Source organism: Hyperolius riggenbachi, chromosome 1 (genome assembly GCF_040937935.1).
Source record: "Hyperolius riggenbachi isolate aHypRig1 chromosome 1, aHypRig1.pri, whole genome shotgun sequence".
Classification (NCBI taxonomy): Eukaryota; Metazoa; Chordata; class Amphibia; order Anura; family Hyperoliidae; genus Hyperolius; species Hyperolius riggenbachi.
The window spans coordinates 398,136,247-398,152,697 of record NC_090646.1 but is presented as its reverse complement, the minus strand read 5'-3'; the positions used below and the strand labels follow the sequence as shown (position 1 = coordinate 398,152,697).

Here is a 16,451-nt window from a genome sequence, read left to right as displayed (position 1 = left end):
CACGTGGCCGGGGCTCCGCATTCTGGCTATCCCAACCTGCATGGGGACAAGGGGTTACAGAGAGCTCAGGAGGGGGGACCCCACGTCATTTTTTGAGGGGGAAGTTTCCCACACTCTAACAAAAAAAATGTAATTAAAATACATTTTTTTCCCCCCAATATAGTTTCCCACTATCTTTTTAACATATCCTGCAAATTTGGTGTTGCTAGGATGTAAGGGGCCTTTGCTATTAACTGCTAAAGTCGGCGGGAATTGTTTCCCTAAGAACTGTCATTTACACATTTAAATGTATAGTATTTATCTTTGAAATTTTAAAATAAATTTTCTCAAAAAGTATAAGGTCTTTTTGAAAAAAAATGTTTTCCTCTTGTAGTCACTGACCCCCCCCCCCCCCCCCCCCTTCATGTGTTAGACCCCTTGATACATCTTTTACATCACTTTTGTGGCCAGAAACAGTGTTTGTATTTTTCAAAGTTCGCCAGCCCATTGAAGTCTATTGCAGTTCACGCGAACACGGACTTTTGCGGTTCGCGCTCGAAGTTTGCGAACCCAAAATCGGAGGTTCAAGCCATCTCTACATACAATGTTAGGTCATTTTTAAAGAGGTGTGTTTTAAAGGGCTTGCTCAATAAATGTAAATAATCTGGCTGCCCTGCTGATCCTCTGCCTATTAGGCCTGAACGATTTGAGGAAAAGATTGAATTGACATATTTCTGTCAGAAATTGAGATTTCGATTCGATTCACGATTTTCTTCAAATCAAGCTTTAGCACTAAATTCAATGTACAGTAACATTAACAAACATGCATTGACAGAAAATATCATACTATCAAATTAATTGTGTGATGTCATTTTCTGCCATGTTTGTAAATGTTACTGTACATTGTGAATTTAGTGCTAAAGCTTGATACTGTACTTACCACCTCTGGACATAGTCATTATCCCCCCTACCCCTCATATTATGTATGGCCATTATCCCCCCTACCCCTCATATTATGTATGGCCAGTATCCCCCCACCCCTCATAGTATGTATGGCCAGTATCCCCCCACCCCTCATAGTATGTATGGCCAGTATCCCCCCACCCCTCATAGTATGTATGGCCAGTATCCCCCCACCCCTCATAGTATGTATGGCCAGTATCCCCCCACCCCTCATAGTATGTATGGCCAGTATCCGCCCACCCCTCATAGTATGTATGGCCAGTATCCCCCCACCCCTCATAGTATGTATGGCCAGTATCCGCCCACCCCTCATAGTATGTATGGCCAGTATCCCCCCACCTCTCATAGTATGTATGGCCAGTATCCGCCCACCCCTCATAGTATGTATGGCCAGTATCCGCCCACCCCTCATAGTATGTATGGCCAGTATCCGCCCACCCCTCTTTGTATAAGCATCACCCCTAGAAAGCCCTTGTCGCCCCGGCTCTGACCTGTGGCATAGTAGTAGCCACTATAAATGTGTATGAAAGTAGCACGGCAGGGGGCGGTGTCACCCCGGAATCCCTCTGCAGCGTTTCCTCACCCCTCCATCCTGGCTCCGCCTTTTCTGTGCTCCAATCTTCAGGTCTGACTGGGAAGCCAATTATCTTCTAAATGTCTCACCCCACCTCCAGCCAGCGTCACCATAGCAACCTGGAAACAGCGCCACATGGTAATAAAGAATGCGAGACCAGGGTGAAGATGGCAGGAACGTCACTTCCCCTACCCACCTCCTCCGGGAGTGAGAGCCACTGAGCTGACATCACATAGTTATCCACGTGTGTACAAAGTCATTTGAATTACGCACTTGTATTCAATGCGGTCATGTTGTGCAGTCCATCGTTTCACTTGCGCGCTCAGTATGTAAATTAGTTAGTCGTTAGCGAAAAATACAAGTCATTTAAATGGTTGGTCATGCACTTTGTTGGAAGTGTTTATGCACCTTTATATACCTCTCGCTACAGATTTCCTTTAAGATGTTGGGTATATACTGACATATGAGTTACACAGTGTATATACAAAGAAACAACTGTCACTATTTGCTACACTGTACCCAGTGTATGTGCCAAAGTGCTGATAAGTGCTATACAGAGATAAGAAAGACTAACAACAAATTTACAGCACACACAAAGAAATAAAAACATGATAGATACTTTATCAAAGGATGGGCACAAACTACATCTGTTCTACTATGGGTGTAAGTAGAGAGTACTAGCTTATTCTGTACCTACTGGAGGTAACATGCAAGCGTCCTAAAATTAAGGTAAAATCATGGCGCTAGTCTAGGGAACCCAGCAGGAAACCTCATAGGGAAATTCCACTATCGTGATTGGATCGACAGCACCTTCTCGAACTGCTAGGTTTCAGACAGGTTGTAATAAACTATGCCCACACTATTCAACCGATCACAATGCTTCGTGCTGTAGAGGGTGATTTGATTGGAGAACTTTTCCCTATGAGTTTTACTGCTGGGTTCCCTAAACTAGACTAGTGCCAAAGTCACTGATGAACATATTGCATTATTGATTAGGATCCCGTATTTTGGTATAGAGATTTAGGCACACTTAGTTGTAAGTAGACTAAAGGCTAGTTTTCACTAGGGTCGAATTCGGCCCGAATCTGCAGTGTTTCCCTACAGGTGAGTAGAGGATGATACAGCTGTGTCTCAAGATGCCACTAGATGGGATCATAGATATGAGATACCGTGATTGCCATACAGAAAAAACACCTGATCATTGTACCACTGGCACATTGCTTGCACGCTCTACAAGCCAGGGGACACAGGTAGTCTTGAGCAAATTGAACACAATTGTATAACCTAAATTTGTATAGAATTTGAGCTGCTACTTTCAGACCTAGAGAGAATGCACAGATCAGGTATTGTGACTGAAGAATGATTTCACTAGCTGCGTCCTTTGTTACAGAAGAGCGACAAAGGCCTCTTTCACATAGTATGTTGAAAAACTGATGTGTTTTAACCGTTCAATTGTTCCATAGCGGTGAAAAAGCTTTCAGGTGAGCTGCATATCAATTATCCCTTGAGTTATAACTGACAGCAACTGATTTAGTGTAAAAGGGTCCCTAAAACACTGAAGCCAAAAAACTGCATGACAGCCTGTTAACTAGAATCCTAAGGCCACATACAGACATCAGACCATAGTCTTTGGAAAATGAAAGATCACAGACCAATCTTACCACCCTTCCTGTAGTATAAGAGCCATACTCTACACAGTCTTTTCTATGGAGCTGAACTCCACATCAGGAAAAAATCTTGGCAAGATGCTGCACACACAGATGCTGTACAGACACAAAAGATCAGTATCTGCAAAAGATCTGTTCCTGCCAAAAATCCATTCCTGCAAATTGCAATGATAGTCTATGAGATCTGCAGATCATCATACACACATGATTTAACTGACATTCATCTGCAGATCAGATCCATCAGGATGGATTTTCAGATCTGCAGATGAATGTCAGTTAAATCATGTATGATGATCTGCAGATCTCATAGACTATCATTGCAATTTGCAGGAATGGTTTTTTGGCAGGAACAGATCTTTTGCAGATACTGATCTTTTGTGTCTGTACAGCATCTGTGTGTGCAGCATCTTGCCAAGATTTTTTCCTGATGTGGAGTTCAGCTCCATAGAAAAGACTGTGTAGAGTATGGGTTCGTATAGACGTACGATAAAGATCGTTCGTTACGAACGATTCGTGACGTTTACACGATATTCAAATTAGACGGAAAAGATCGTTCGTAATGAACGATTGTGTACACACGTGAACGATATAAGTATAAAGTACTGAACGACGAACGATTAAAAAATGCGTGCGGAAACGGAAGTGACGTTATGACAGGCAATAAGAACATGCGTTATCGGACGATCTTTGTACACACTGCAACGATTGAACGATTATCTTTCGAAAAAATCCGCCGGGTTGGATCGGTCGGATTGAACGATAACGGTCGTTATCGTCCCAAAAAACGATCGTTGGAAAATTTGGAGCGCACGATTATCGGTCCAATTGTCGTTATCGTTCGTTTTTGAACGATCGTTATCGTACGTGTGTACTCAGCTTATGGCTCTTATACTACAGGAAGGGTGGTAAGATTGGTCTGTGATCTTTCATTTTCCAAAGACTATGGTCTGATGTCTGTATGTGGCCTAAGTCATTATAAAGCCTTTTTGATAGAAGCTGATTGTTCTATTTTAAATGTTTTTTTCACCAGGAATCTCGTGGTATAAGAACAAGGCCGGAGGATCCTTCAGACATGGTTGAAGAAGGTGAACTGCTGTTAACCTTGAATGTTGTATATCCTATCATTTTGCACAGGGTATGCTAATACCTATTAACTGCTTCCTAATATGATTTTTGTTGTTTGTTACACATTGGAGGCCATGTCAGGCAGCACACATCCTTACACAGACATGTCTACATCTTGGAAAAAGGTATAACTATAAAAAAATAGAAAAACTTGCTTATATTTTGGTACAAAAAAAACACCAGTTCATTTCAAGTAAAGGGCCCAGTATCTATGTCTGTCAGTATACTTCTATTAAAGAGACTCTGTAACAAACTTTTCAGCCTTATTTCTTCTATCCTATAAGTTCCTATACCTGTTCTAATGTGGTCTAGATTACTGCAGACTTTCCTAGTTACACAGTGGCTGTATTATCTCTGTTATATACGGTAATCTAATCTTCTTTCCTCTGACGGCTTTGTCGGACTCAGGCAGGAATGTGCTGCTCTACTTGTGATAGGATAGAAGCTATACACACCCTCTCCACGCCCCCTGCAGGCTCTGTGTGAGTCACAGACTGAGCTCCTCTCAGCCTATCACACTCTGGTTAGCAGCCATGTCTTTTGTTTGTAAACACTGCCTAAAACTGACAATTACAAGCCAGGATCGCAGCAGGGAGTAGCAGACACAGCACAAAGGGGCCCAGGAGAACATAATGAATAGAATGGAATGCTTTTTATTGTAAGAATTTTAGAGTACAGATTCTCTTTAACCCTGGTTTTATCATAAATATACAGTATATATATATATATATATATATATATATATATATATATATATCTTCTCTAGTAAGATAGAAATAGTGCTTTTAAAGAGTTAGTGCACAAAAAAATTAGACAGGCCTGCTTATTTTTCTGTAGAGTGGGTAAGGATAAGACTAGCTGGATGTTTCCATGTTTTAACCCCCCCCTTTCTCCAATCCTAACTTACTGAGGAAGTTCATTTTTCAAATCAAACTGCTTCCTAGGTAGTAAGTTTTTTTTTTTTTTTTTGTTTTTTTTGTTTGTTTTTCAATATGGCACCCATACCTGGTGGTCCAAACATCAGTTATATCACTTGATTATAATACCTTGAAGGCTGGTTCACATGAGCTTCTGCCAGCGGCCATGCGAGTGGTTTACGGCTGAGATAGAATGCACCCCACAATGAGATGAATAGCAGCCTTGATCTCAATGCGTTTACCAGTGATGGTGCGGGCGTCACGGTCAATCAAAATTCCTGAGCCGCTGCATGGAGCATTCTGTAGCTGTTGCGTTCGGCGGTTCTGTGTCCCCCATGTGGCTGAAAACGTGACAAAACAGGAAACTGATGACTAACGCTTTCCTGTTCGGTTGCAGAAAAGTGTTTAGCATTGGCTAAACAAGCCACCTGCAGAAGCCTGTGTGAACTGGCCCTAAAGTTGAAGTATCTTTCTTTTCACTCCAGTGTATTTTGGAGTCATTTTCTTTTAGCCATTCTGAGAATTATCAAAATTGTTAAAAGAAAAAATACAGGTAGCCATACACTGGTCGATTAGCCATCGGATTCGACCAACAGATAGATCCCTCTCTGATTGAATCTGATCAGAGAAGGATCGTATGGCTGCCTTTACTGCAAACAGATTGTGCATCGATTTGAGCCTGAAACCGATTCACCATCTGCTGAGCTGCCGCTGTCGCCTGTCTACCCCCCCCCCCCCCCCCCCGCATACATTACCTGAAGCCTGGTCCCGGGCATCTTCTCCGCATCACGGTATCCGCGTATAACTTTGTCACTCCAGTGACAGCAGAGGTTCAAATAGAGCGCCCTCTATTTGTACTTCCGCTGTCACTGCAGTGACACAGGTAGTTATACACTAATGCCGTGATGCGGAAGGTGATGCAGAGTAGATGCCAGCCGGGAGGTGATGCGGAGAAGATGCCGAGAGCCAGCTTCATGTAATGAATACCTGCGTCGATCGTATGCCGCTAGCGATGCGCTCCCTACCCGTGGGCAATCGACGGTAATTTCCCGCACGGAGCGATTGACGGGACCGATCTATTTCGGGACGAAATCGATCGAAGTTTAGTGTGAACAATTTGACAGCAGATTCGATCCCAGTGATCAAATCTGCTTTCGATCGGCGGGTAATCGGCCTAGTGTATGTATAATTTGGCATGGGTAGAGCAGACAGTTAAACACCAAACAAATAAAGTTTGCATGCTTTTCCCATGCTGTTTACCAGAGATTGTTACAGTCTGAGCAGCTCTAACTGTAACCTTCAGTGGGTAGAAAAAAAAAAAGAATTGCAGGAATAAAGGTATCCACAGTTTGTTGCTTTGTAGCCTGAAATGCCACACAGATATTTTTCCAGCTGTAGTTACAGCAGTTCTGAAAAAATAAAAACTGGTATTTTGCACGATTTTTTTTAATGGAGAGCGAACCATTCATAGAAATAAAATTGGAGTGTTGGCAAGGGCTTTAGGTGGGATCATGTTATTATTTAAATTACGGTAAACCAAAAATAGTGATGCTGGACAGGGGCTCTAACAAATCTGAGGGGAGTTTAAAATTAGGCAATGCAGAGTTTTTATAATGTCTGGACATAATTCTCAAAGGGTTTATGAATTCTTCAGTTTATAAACATGACTGGTTTCTGGAATGTTGTTAACTTCCTGACAAGGATAGTACTGAGTTTATGTGCTAAAGAGATTTTGCTTAAATACTGCATAGATTTTTCTGTTTGCTGAGTTATAATAGAATTAATATTTTATGCAGTGATTTGTGTTAGGATCATCGGGTTGTGGGATATGCTGTTTATATAAGCAGCCTAGGTCTCCTGTTAAAGCTGCGTTTTTGTTTTTTTTCCTTTGGGCAGATCGCTTAAAGGGAACCTGAGGTGAGAGACATATGGAGGCTGCCATATGTATTTCCTTTTTAACAATACCAATTGCCTGGCAGTCCTGTTTATCTTTATGGCCAGCAGTGTCTGAATCACACAGCTGAAACGAGCATGCAGCTAATCCAGTCAGACTTGAGTCAAAGCACCTGATCTGCAGGCCTTGTCAGGGTCTATGGATACAACATATTGGTGACAAAGGATCAACAGGTTAGCCAAGCAATGTGCATAATCCACCTCTGTGGTTGCTCTAAATTCTATTTTGGGTCATTATACACTGGCTCTATACTGCGTTCTAAATGCCTCTCCTGTTTTGGGTGGGTCTGGGGGTGCAGACTGGTAATAGAGGGTTTTGTCATAGGTGATCTTCTGTTGTAAACTTAGCCATTCTAGGATGGAGATGTTGAAATATGTGTGCCTCCATTATGGATTACATTTAGCTTGGAAGAGAAACCATAGCTATGCTTTTGTAAGTGTGCTGCCTGTTGACAGTTGAGATTAGCCTATAGGCTGCATTGGGATCCTACCTCTAGTCATGGCACTGCCCAGGCATGCCACCTTGGAACACAAAGGAAATCCTGAGAGAAGCAGCTTATCAGTAAGTACAGCCCAACAGAATTTCAGAATATCTCCACTTAGAAGTAACAGACATGCTCACCACAATATGTTTCCACTGTAACTTCTTTCCCATAGATGCTTATGGCTACCGGCAAGTGCTAATGCTTGCAGTGTCAGCATTAGCACAACCCTGTGCAGTTTATGTGCCTCTCTGTACAGAGATTACAAATGTATTGTATAAAGTGTTAGTACTTTCTTATTAGCTTGGTGTATGCAGAAGCAAAGAGCAAAGAGTAAAGAGCAAGACGAGTAAAATGGGCGTTGCGTCACCAAAAGCCTTAATGTGAATTACAGCTATAGCAGCGCTCAGTGAGTAATTTGGGTGCTGACAAGACACGAAGCCCAAATTATGATAAAAACATTGCAATTTAGCCGCCAACAATAGCTGGAAGACTAATTGTGTCTTACCCCCACTGTACAGCGCCTTGGAGGGAGAAAAGTAATTTATGCTGCTGAGAAATTTTCCACAGCAGGGTGAGCCATTTTCCAGCTTCACCCTGCACTCCGGTGCCCATTATACAGTGGAGGAAATAATTATTTGACCCCTCACTGATTTTGTAAGTTTGTCCAATGACAAAAGAAATGAAAAGTCTCAGAACAGTATCATTTCAATGGTAGGTTTACTTTAACAGTGGCAGATAGCACATCAAAAGGAATATCGAAAAAATAACCTTAAATAAAAGATAGCAACTGATTTGCATTTCATTGAGTGAAATAAGTTTTTGAACCCCTACCAACCATTAAGAGTTCTGGCTCCCACAGAGTGGTTAGACACTTCTACTCAATTAGTCACCCTCATTAAGGACACCTGTCTTAACTAGTCACCTGTATAAAAGACACCTGTCCACAGAATCAATCAATCAAGCAGACTCCAAACTCTCCAACATGGGAAAGACCAAAGAGCTGTCCAAGGATGTCAGAGACAAAATTGTAGACCTGCACAAGGCTGGAATGGGCTACAAAACCATTAGCAAGAAGCTGGGAGAGAGGGTGACAACTGTTGGTGCGATTGTTCGAAAATGGAAGGAGCACAAAATGACCATCAATCGACATAGCTCTGGGGCTCCACGCAAGATCTCACCTCGTGGGGTGTCAATGGTTCTGAGAAAGGTGAAAAAGCATCCTAGAACTACACGGGAGGAGTTAGTGAATGACCTCAAATTAGCAGGGACCACAGTCACCAAGAAAACCATTGGAAACACATTACACCGAAATGGATTAAAATCCTGCAGGGCTCGCAAGGTCCCCCTGCTCAAGAAGGCACATGTGCAGGCCCATCTGAAGTTTGCCAATGAACACCTGAATGATTCTGTGAGTGACTGGGAGAAGGTGCTGTGGTCTGATGAGACCAAAATAGAGCTCTTTGGCATTAACTCAACTCGCTGTGTTTGAAGGAAGAAAAATGCTGCCTATGACCCCCAAAACACCATCCCCACCGTCAAGCATGGGGGTGGAAACATTTTGCTTTGGGGGTGTTTTTCTGCTAAGGGCACAAGACAACTTAATTGCATTAACGGGAAAATGGACGGAGCCATGTATCGTGAAATCCTGAACGACAACCTCCTTCCCTCTGCCAGGAAACTGAAAATGGGTTGTGGATGGGTGTTCCAGCACGACAATGACCCAAAACATACAGCAAAGGCAACAAAGGAGTGGCTCAAGAAGAAGCACATTAAGGTCATGGAGTGGCCTAGTCAGTCTCCGGACCTTAATCCAATAGAAAACCTATGGAGGGAGCTCAAGCTCAGAGTTGCACAGAGACAGCCTCGAAACCTTAGGGATTTAGAGATGATCTGCAAAGAGGAGTGGACCAACATTCCTCCTAAAATGTGTGCAAACTTGGTCATCAATTACAAGAAACTTTTGACCTCTGTGCTTGCAAACAAGGGTTTTTCCACTAAGTATTAAGTCTTTTATTGTTAGAGGGTTCAAAAACTTATTTCACTCAATGAAATGCAAATCAGTTGCTATCTTTTATTTAAGGTTATTTTTTCGATTTTCCTTTTGATGTGCTATCTGCCACTGTTAAAATAAACCTACCATTGAAATGATACTGTTCTGAGACTTTTCATTTCTTTGTCATTGGACAAACTTACAAAATCAGTGAGCGATCAAATAATTATTTCCTCCACTGTACATGCTTGCGGTCAACAGTTCTGTCTCTTCAGAAGAGGCTGAAGCTAATGTTAATAGGAAGTGGCTGTATTTCCAGATTAGCGACTCTTTTCTGTACAGGATTTTCAGAAACTGTAAGCTGGACATGTTTTTTCTCTATTCTGTTTGCTGTCTTTGAAAAGTTTTGTCCTTGGTTGCTGTAGGAAAAGATGCTGTTAAAAAGCCCACCCTTTTATGTTTTTCATGTGTTCTAGCTTTATAAACATCTCTCCTTGCTTTCAAGTCGCTGCAGTTACCGGTTCAGTAGACTCCCTTTTATAGTGAACACCAAGGGACTGGGACAAGTAGTTTACTATACCAGAAGTTTACTACAACATACATTGTCATACTCAAGCACATAAAATATACTATAGTACTGTATCTTAATTCATTCATTAATTGGGAGTCCTTTTTTCTTTTCAATGCTTCAGCAAACGAGCACAGTCTAATCTAGATCAAAAATGCACAGTGCATAGATTTGCATGCAATAATCGTGCAACAGCTTGCACAGGAAGCATAGGTCTCAACAGTTGGTGCATGTACAGTACATGTAGTGTGCTCTTCTGACCACATTTTTGTGCAGCCTGGATGATACTGTAGTGTTGCAGCCATGCACAAGCAAGTCACAGATGATGGGCAATTCCCTCTGTAATCGGGCAGCAGCTTACACAGGAAGCATTGGTCTCACTGGCTGGTGCTTTTGAGGTAATCCATGCAGGCCCAGAATAGTGTGCAGATAGCAAGCCAGCCAGCCGACCCACCGACCACGGCTCATAGATCTCCAATTGACGTATGACACATGCACCCACTTTCCAATATAGCCGGATGCAGAATGACACAGGTCAAAAACACATGTACTATAACAGAAGTTCTATTATATCAGAGTTTAATATACCAGGCGTTATTCCCGTAGACTTATAATGTTGCTTGGCGGGAACCCGGACATTTGGTTTACTATACCAAAAGTTTTACTATATCAGCGTTTACTATAACAATATACTGTACATGCTAAACTGTTAATGCACAAAATGTAATTGCACTTCTAAATATTTCAGCACAGAGAATACAAACCATATGAGACTGTATTAGTACTCGGCAGCCAGAGACTCACAGAACTGAGAGATGGCTTAAAGTGTGTCAGCGACTTGCACATTGGTGGAGAGTTCAGCAGCAATCCAGATATGGCCCCTGAAAATATTTGCAAGGTAAAAGTAACTTTAGCAAGGCCAAGTTAAAGGCCAACTATAGTGAAAAATTGTACAATTTAAAATGCATACATATTAACCACTTCACCCCAAAGCGGTTTTTACCCTAATGGACAAGAGCGATTTTCACCTTTCAATGCTCATCTCATTTCATCCCCTATAGTTTTAATATAAACACTGCTACTGTACATAAAACCCACACATTTTGTCTGCCTATTTGTCCTGGTTATCACAATTTTAATTATGCCCCTAGTACAAAGTATGGGAAGAAACAATTGTACCTCAGCGCAAACAGCTATATATCAGTGGTGACAAAGTTAGTCTCCTATGTGAGATGAGCCATATGGTTAACGCTGCTGATACAGCTCAGAATACCAGCTGATAAACATGAACGAAGAGCAATACAGTACCTCCTCCTGGTGAAATGGGGGTTGGTACCTCTCTAAGTGGTAGATCTTGCTGTAATCCCGATATCCCCCTGTCTCCTAGTGGCAATTATTGCAGTAATCCCGATATCCTGGCGCGAGCAGGCAGCTCCGCTCAGCTCAGCGTGGATTCAGCCTGACCGTAGCGTCTCCTGGTCAGCTGATACCCGAACTTCCTGTTTCCGGCTTCCTTGCGCTCCACAGTGGTTCCGTCCCAATGTTAGTGAAGGCAGCAGCGGCGCTTCCTGGCTGGGGGACAAAATAACAACAATAGTGCACACTGCGCTAAAGGAGCCAAGCAGGGGGTAAACACTTACTGGATAAAGAGCTTGTTTATTGCACATAAAAATCTGCAGCCTCACTTCCCGACTCGAGTTTCAGCCATGTTGCCTTCGTCAGGGGGTCTTTATCCAGTAAATCACACTACACCACAACATTTCATTTTCTACAGTGAATACACACCATTCATGATTACAGGAAGATGATGCAGGAGGTCCTCTCTGATCGTTATCATTTTTCATGTGATTTTAGGGTTAGCAGATGTAATTGAGAGAAAACATACAGCTTCTACCATTTAGTTTAAAAAAAAAAAAGCATTTTCCATTGCTAATTTTTTCTCCTTTTTCTTTTCAAAGGATCTTTTCAAATCTGCGTTCTTTTTTTTTGAAGGAGCGTTCTACAACGATATGAGATATCCAGAATGCAGAGATCTAAGCAGGTATAGTGTGTGTTTAAAAGACTTGGGGTTGGGGTGACTAGTGCGCTCCTCAGGCAATCACTTTTTTCCTCTAAAGTTCACTTTTTTCTAAAATTATAAATCCAAATCTGAGTGCCTGGTGCGCTTCTTATCAACAGGGGTGTATACCCTTAAATAGATAGTGTAAACAATGGATGATAGCGCTCAACAGGTCTTTCCTATTTACCACTTGTGCAAGTTACTCAGTATCCGCTTATGATGTATAATTATACTGTGCACCCAGTGATAAAAATTGGTTCTACTGTTTACAACAGTTTACCCTAAGCATATGCACATCAACTTATAAAGTCCTTATATTAAAGTCCTAATGTAAAAGTCCCAGCCTCACACACGTATACATCTAAAAATATTAGTCCAAGTATGTTATGGACCCTTTTCCTGGGCTCCAGTCCTCAATGGTGTCTCTTCATAACCACATTCAGCATGTTTAAATGAAAGTCCTAGTTTCCATGTCCCAAAAAAGAAACGTATCGATATTGAGATGAAAATTCTACAGCAGCATGTTTTATCCTCATAAAGACATTAAATCTGCTCACCAACTTGAATTGCCAATCACAACAGTTGGCATTAAACGTGTGTGGCCCAGCCTGTCAGATACTTCCGATCCTCCTCTCCTCCAACCGTTTTCCAGTTAGGCATGCAAAGGAAAGAAAGCTTCTATGGTATAGTAAGTTTGGGGATAATCACCCTAGTGCACCTCACACAAACTGCTAAACGTGACCCAGCCATAATATGTGGTAAGAGGCTAGGATTACATCAGAATAGCTCCTGCATGTGGCAGATATTGAGGTGCTGGGTCACGTTTAGCAGTTTGTGTGAGGTGCACTAGGGTGATTATCCCCAAACTTACTATACCATAGAAGCTTTCTTTCCTTTGCATGCCTAACTGGAAAACGGTTGAAGGAGAGGAGGATCGGAAGTATCTGACAGGCTGGGCCACACACGTTTAATGCCAACTGTTGTGATTGGCAATTCGAGTTGGTGAGCAGATTTAATGTCTTTATGAGGATAAAACATGCTGCTGTAGAATTTTCATCTCAATATCGATAAGTTTCTTTTTTGGGACATGGAAACTAGGACTTTCATTTAAACATGCTGAATGTGGTTATGAAGAGACACCATTGAGGACTGGAGCCCAGGAAAAGGGTCCATAACATACTTGGACTAATATTTTTAGATGTATACTTGTGTGAGGCTGGGACTTTTACATTAGGACTTTAATATAAGGACTTTATAAGTTGATGTGCATATGCTTAGGGTAAACTGTTGTAAACAGTAGAACCAATTTTTATCACTGGGTGCACAGTATAATTATACATCATAAGCGGATACTGAGTAACTTGCACAAGTGGTGAATAGGAAAGACCTGTTGAGCGCTATCATCCATTGTTTACACTATAGTGTGTGTTTGCCTCTGTGTGTATAAAATCTGTACATCCTCACTGGACAGCAGGTAGCACTGATAGACAGTTTGGAGAGACAGCAGGGCAAGAATCAGTACTAAGCACCAGATCCATAAAAGTGTTTATCTACTTCACTAGACGGGGCCCAAGATGCATTCTGTGCAGTGAGGTGTCAGACAGTACAGTGGACTGTGTAAGAAGCAGGGAAAAACAGAATACATGGCACATCTAAGTATCCGATATTATGCTGCTGTGACAGCTCTAGGAATAAATAGTCGCATGTACAGCATTAATTTCTTAGTTTATGGTTAGTAACACTACAAAGGTATTTGTATCCTTTAAATCCATACACTGCTTGTGGATTAGACAATGTCTGCATGTATTTGGGATTAGTTTAACAACAGATTTCCTCACTATAAATGTAATCCGCATCACATTGGTATAAAACTGTGTTTGACAGCCACTACATTCTTTGAAGCTATGTACATTAATGTACAGTAATGATGGCCACAGATGTTACAATTGTTCAATTGAGAAAGCACATGTACATACCGGTAAGTATTCACAGCCTTTGCCATGAAGCTCAAAATTGAGCTCAGGTGTATCCTGTTTCCCCTGATCATCTCTGAGATGTTTCTGCAGCTTAATTGGAGTCCACCTGTGGTAAATTCAGTTGATTGGACATGATTTGGAAAGGCACACAACTTTCTATGGCCTCAATTCATAGGTTATCTCATGTCTTTAATAACGTTTCTATAGTTATCACTATGGTGATGAGGCATGTAGCATTCAGGAAACATTTTACCTCAGGCAAACCTAAAGTTAACTTTTCTGTATTTAAGTTAACTCTTCAATCCTTAAAATAACTCCAGAATTCTAGACAGGCTGTTAATTAACTGCATGTGAAAATAACTACAAAGGAGGTAACTTAACTACAGAGGAGGTAACTTAAGGAATGAAGAGATAAGATAACTCACTGTGTGGTGGCAAGTTTACTCTTGCCTTACTATCTCCAGCATGATCTTAGTGAATTGAGGCCAATATAAGGTCCCACAGTAGACAGTTCAAGTCAGAGCACAAACCAAGCATAAAGTCAAAGGAATTGTCTGTAGACCTCTGAGAGAGGATTGTCTCGAGGCACGAACCTGGGGAAGGTAACGGAGACATTTCTGCTGCTTTGATGTTCTCAAAGAGCACAGTGGCCTTAAAGAGGCACTTAAGTCAACTGAAAAAAATGAGTTTTACTCACCTGGGGCTCCCCTCAGCCCCCTGCAGCCGATTGGTGCCCTCGCCGTGTCTCGGAGATCCTCCCGTCCTCGCCGGCGACCACATCCGGTTTGGATGTCACCGGCCGACAGGCATGGGAACGCGAGTGATTCTTCGCGTTCCCAGCCATAATATCGCCCCCTATGCGTAAAGCCTAAAGGTGCTCATTGGACTTTAAGCCCCTTAGCGCACCTAGGCTGCAAAAAGGGGTCACACGTGGTATCACCATACTCTAGAGAAATAGTATAATGTGTTTTGTGGTGTATTTTTACACATACTCAGGCTGGGTGGGAGAAATATCTCTGTAAATTAGATTTTTTTTGATTTTTTTCACACACAATCGTCCATTTACAGAGAGATTTCTCCCACCCAGCATGGGTATGTGTAAAAATACACCCCCGAAACACATGAAACTACTTCTCCTGAGTACGGCGATACCACGTGTGACACTTTTTTGCAGCCTAGGTGCGCTAAGGGGCCCAACGTCTTATGAGTACGTTTAGGATTTCACAGGTCATTTTCAGGCATTTGGTTTCAAGACTACTCATCACGCTTTAGGGCCCCTAAAATGCCAGGGCAGTATAGGAACCCCACAAGTGACCCCATTTTAGAAAGAAGATACCCCAAGATATTCCGTTAGGAGTATGGTGAGTTCATAGAAGATTTTATTTTTGTCACAAGTTAGCGTAATTTGATTTTAATTGTTTTTTTTTTCACAAAGTGTCATTTTCCACTAACTTGTGACAAAAAATAAAATCATCTATGAACTCCTCATACACCTAATGGAATACCTTGGGGTGTCTTCTTTCTAAAATGGGGTCCCTATACTGCCCTGGCATTTTAGGGGCCCAAAACTGTGATGAGTAGTCTGGAAACCAAATGCCTCAAAATGACTGTTCAGGGGTATAAGCATCTGCAAATTTTGATGACAGGTGGTCTATGAGGGGCCGAATTTTGTGGAACCGGTCATAAGCAGGATGGCCTCTTAGATGACAGGTTGTATTGGCACTGAAGTGCAGGAAGCGCAGGATGTTATCAAATCGTGACCTGGACATGGCAGCAGAGAACATGGGCATGTGATATATTGGGTGCGTACACCAATAAGACCACAATACATTCTTTTTGACTAGACCCATGTGTCACAGACCGCTAGGCCGGTCTGCGGATGGGGTAAATCGATCAGCGTCAGAAATCCTCTTACACGGTCATTTGTTCATCACGAAGGGTAACCCACGTTCGCAATTTGATGAACTGACTCGCGAAGGGAGCGTTCTGATACCAACCGAATCACTCCACACACATACAATTCAAAGATCTGCCACCAAGCGAGTTACACAGCCCGCTACTGTAATTATACTAGGACTTGGAGAACACTTTAGTAACCCCTAGCAGTATGCAGGAACCTGGGTCAGATCGTTATATCTGGGCCGGGTTCTCGCATACGGGTTATAAAGGTGTACTTCTATTAAACACAGGGTAGC

The 16,451-nt window shown here is 42.1% G+C and overlaps 1 protein-coding gene across 2 annotated transcripts in view; it reads left to right on the top strand.

Annotated features, from left to right (window-relative positions):
• SNAPC3 (small nuclear RNA activating complex polypeptide 3) overlaps positions 1-16,451 on the top strand; it is a 119,720-nt gene that overhangs the window by 87,588 nt on the left and 15,681 nt on the right. Inside the window, exons 4-6 of one of the 2 annotated variants that reach the window (XM_068234854.1) lie at positions 4,214-4,318; positions 10,970-11,119; positions 12,180-12,262. In XM_068234854.1, coding sequence (XP_068090955.1) covers positions 4,214-4,318; positions 10,970-11,119; positions 12,180-12,262 — 338 coding nt within the window. The remainder of the gene's footprint in view (positions 1-4,213; positions 4,319-10,969; positions 11,120-12,179; positions 12,263-16,451) is intronic. The other variant, XM_068234863.1, reaches the window with a different exon arrangement.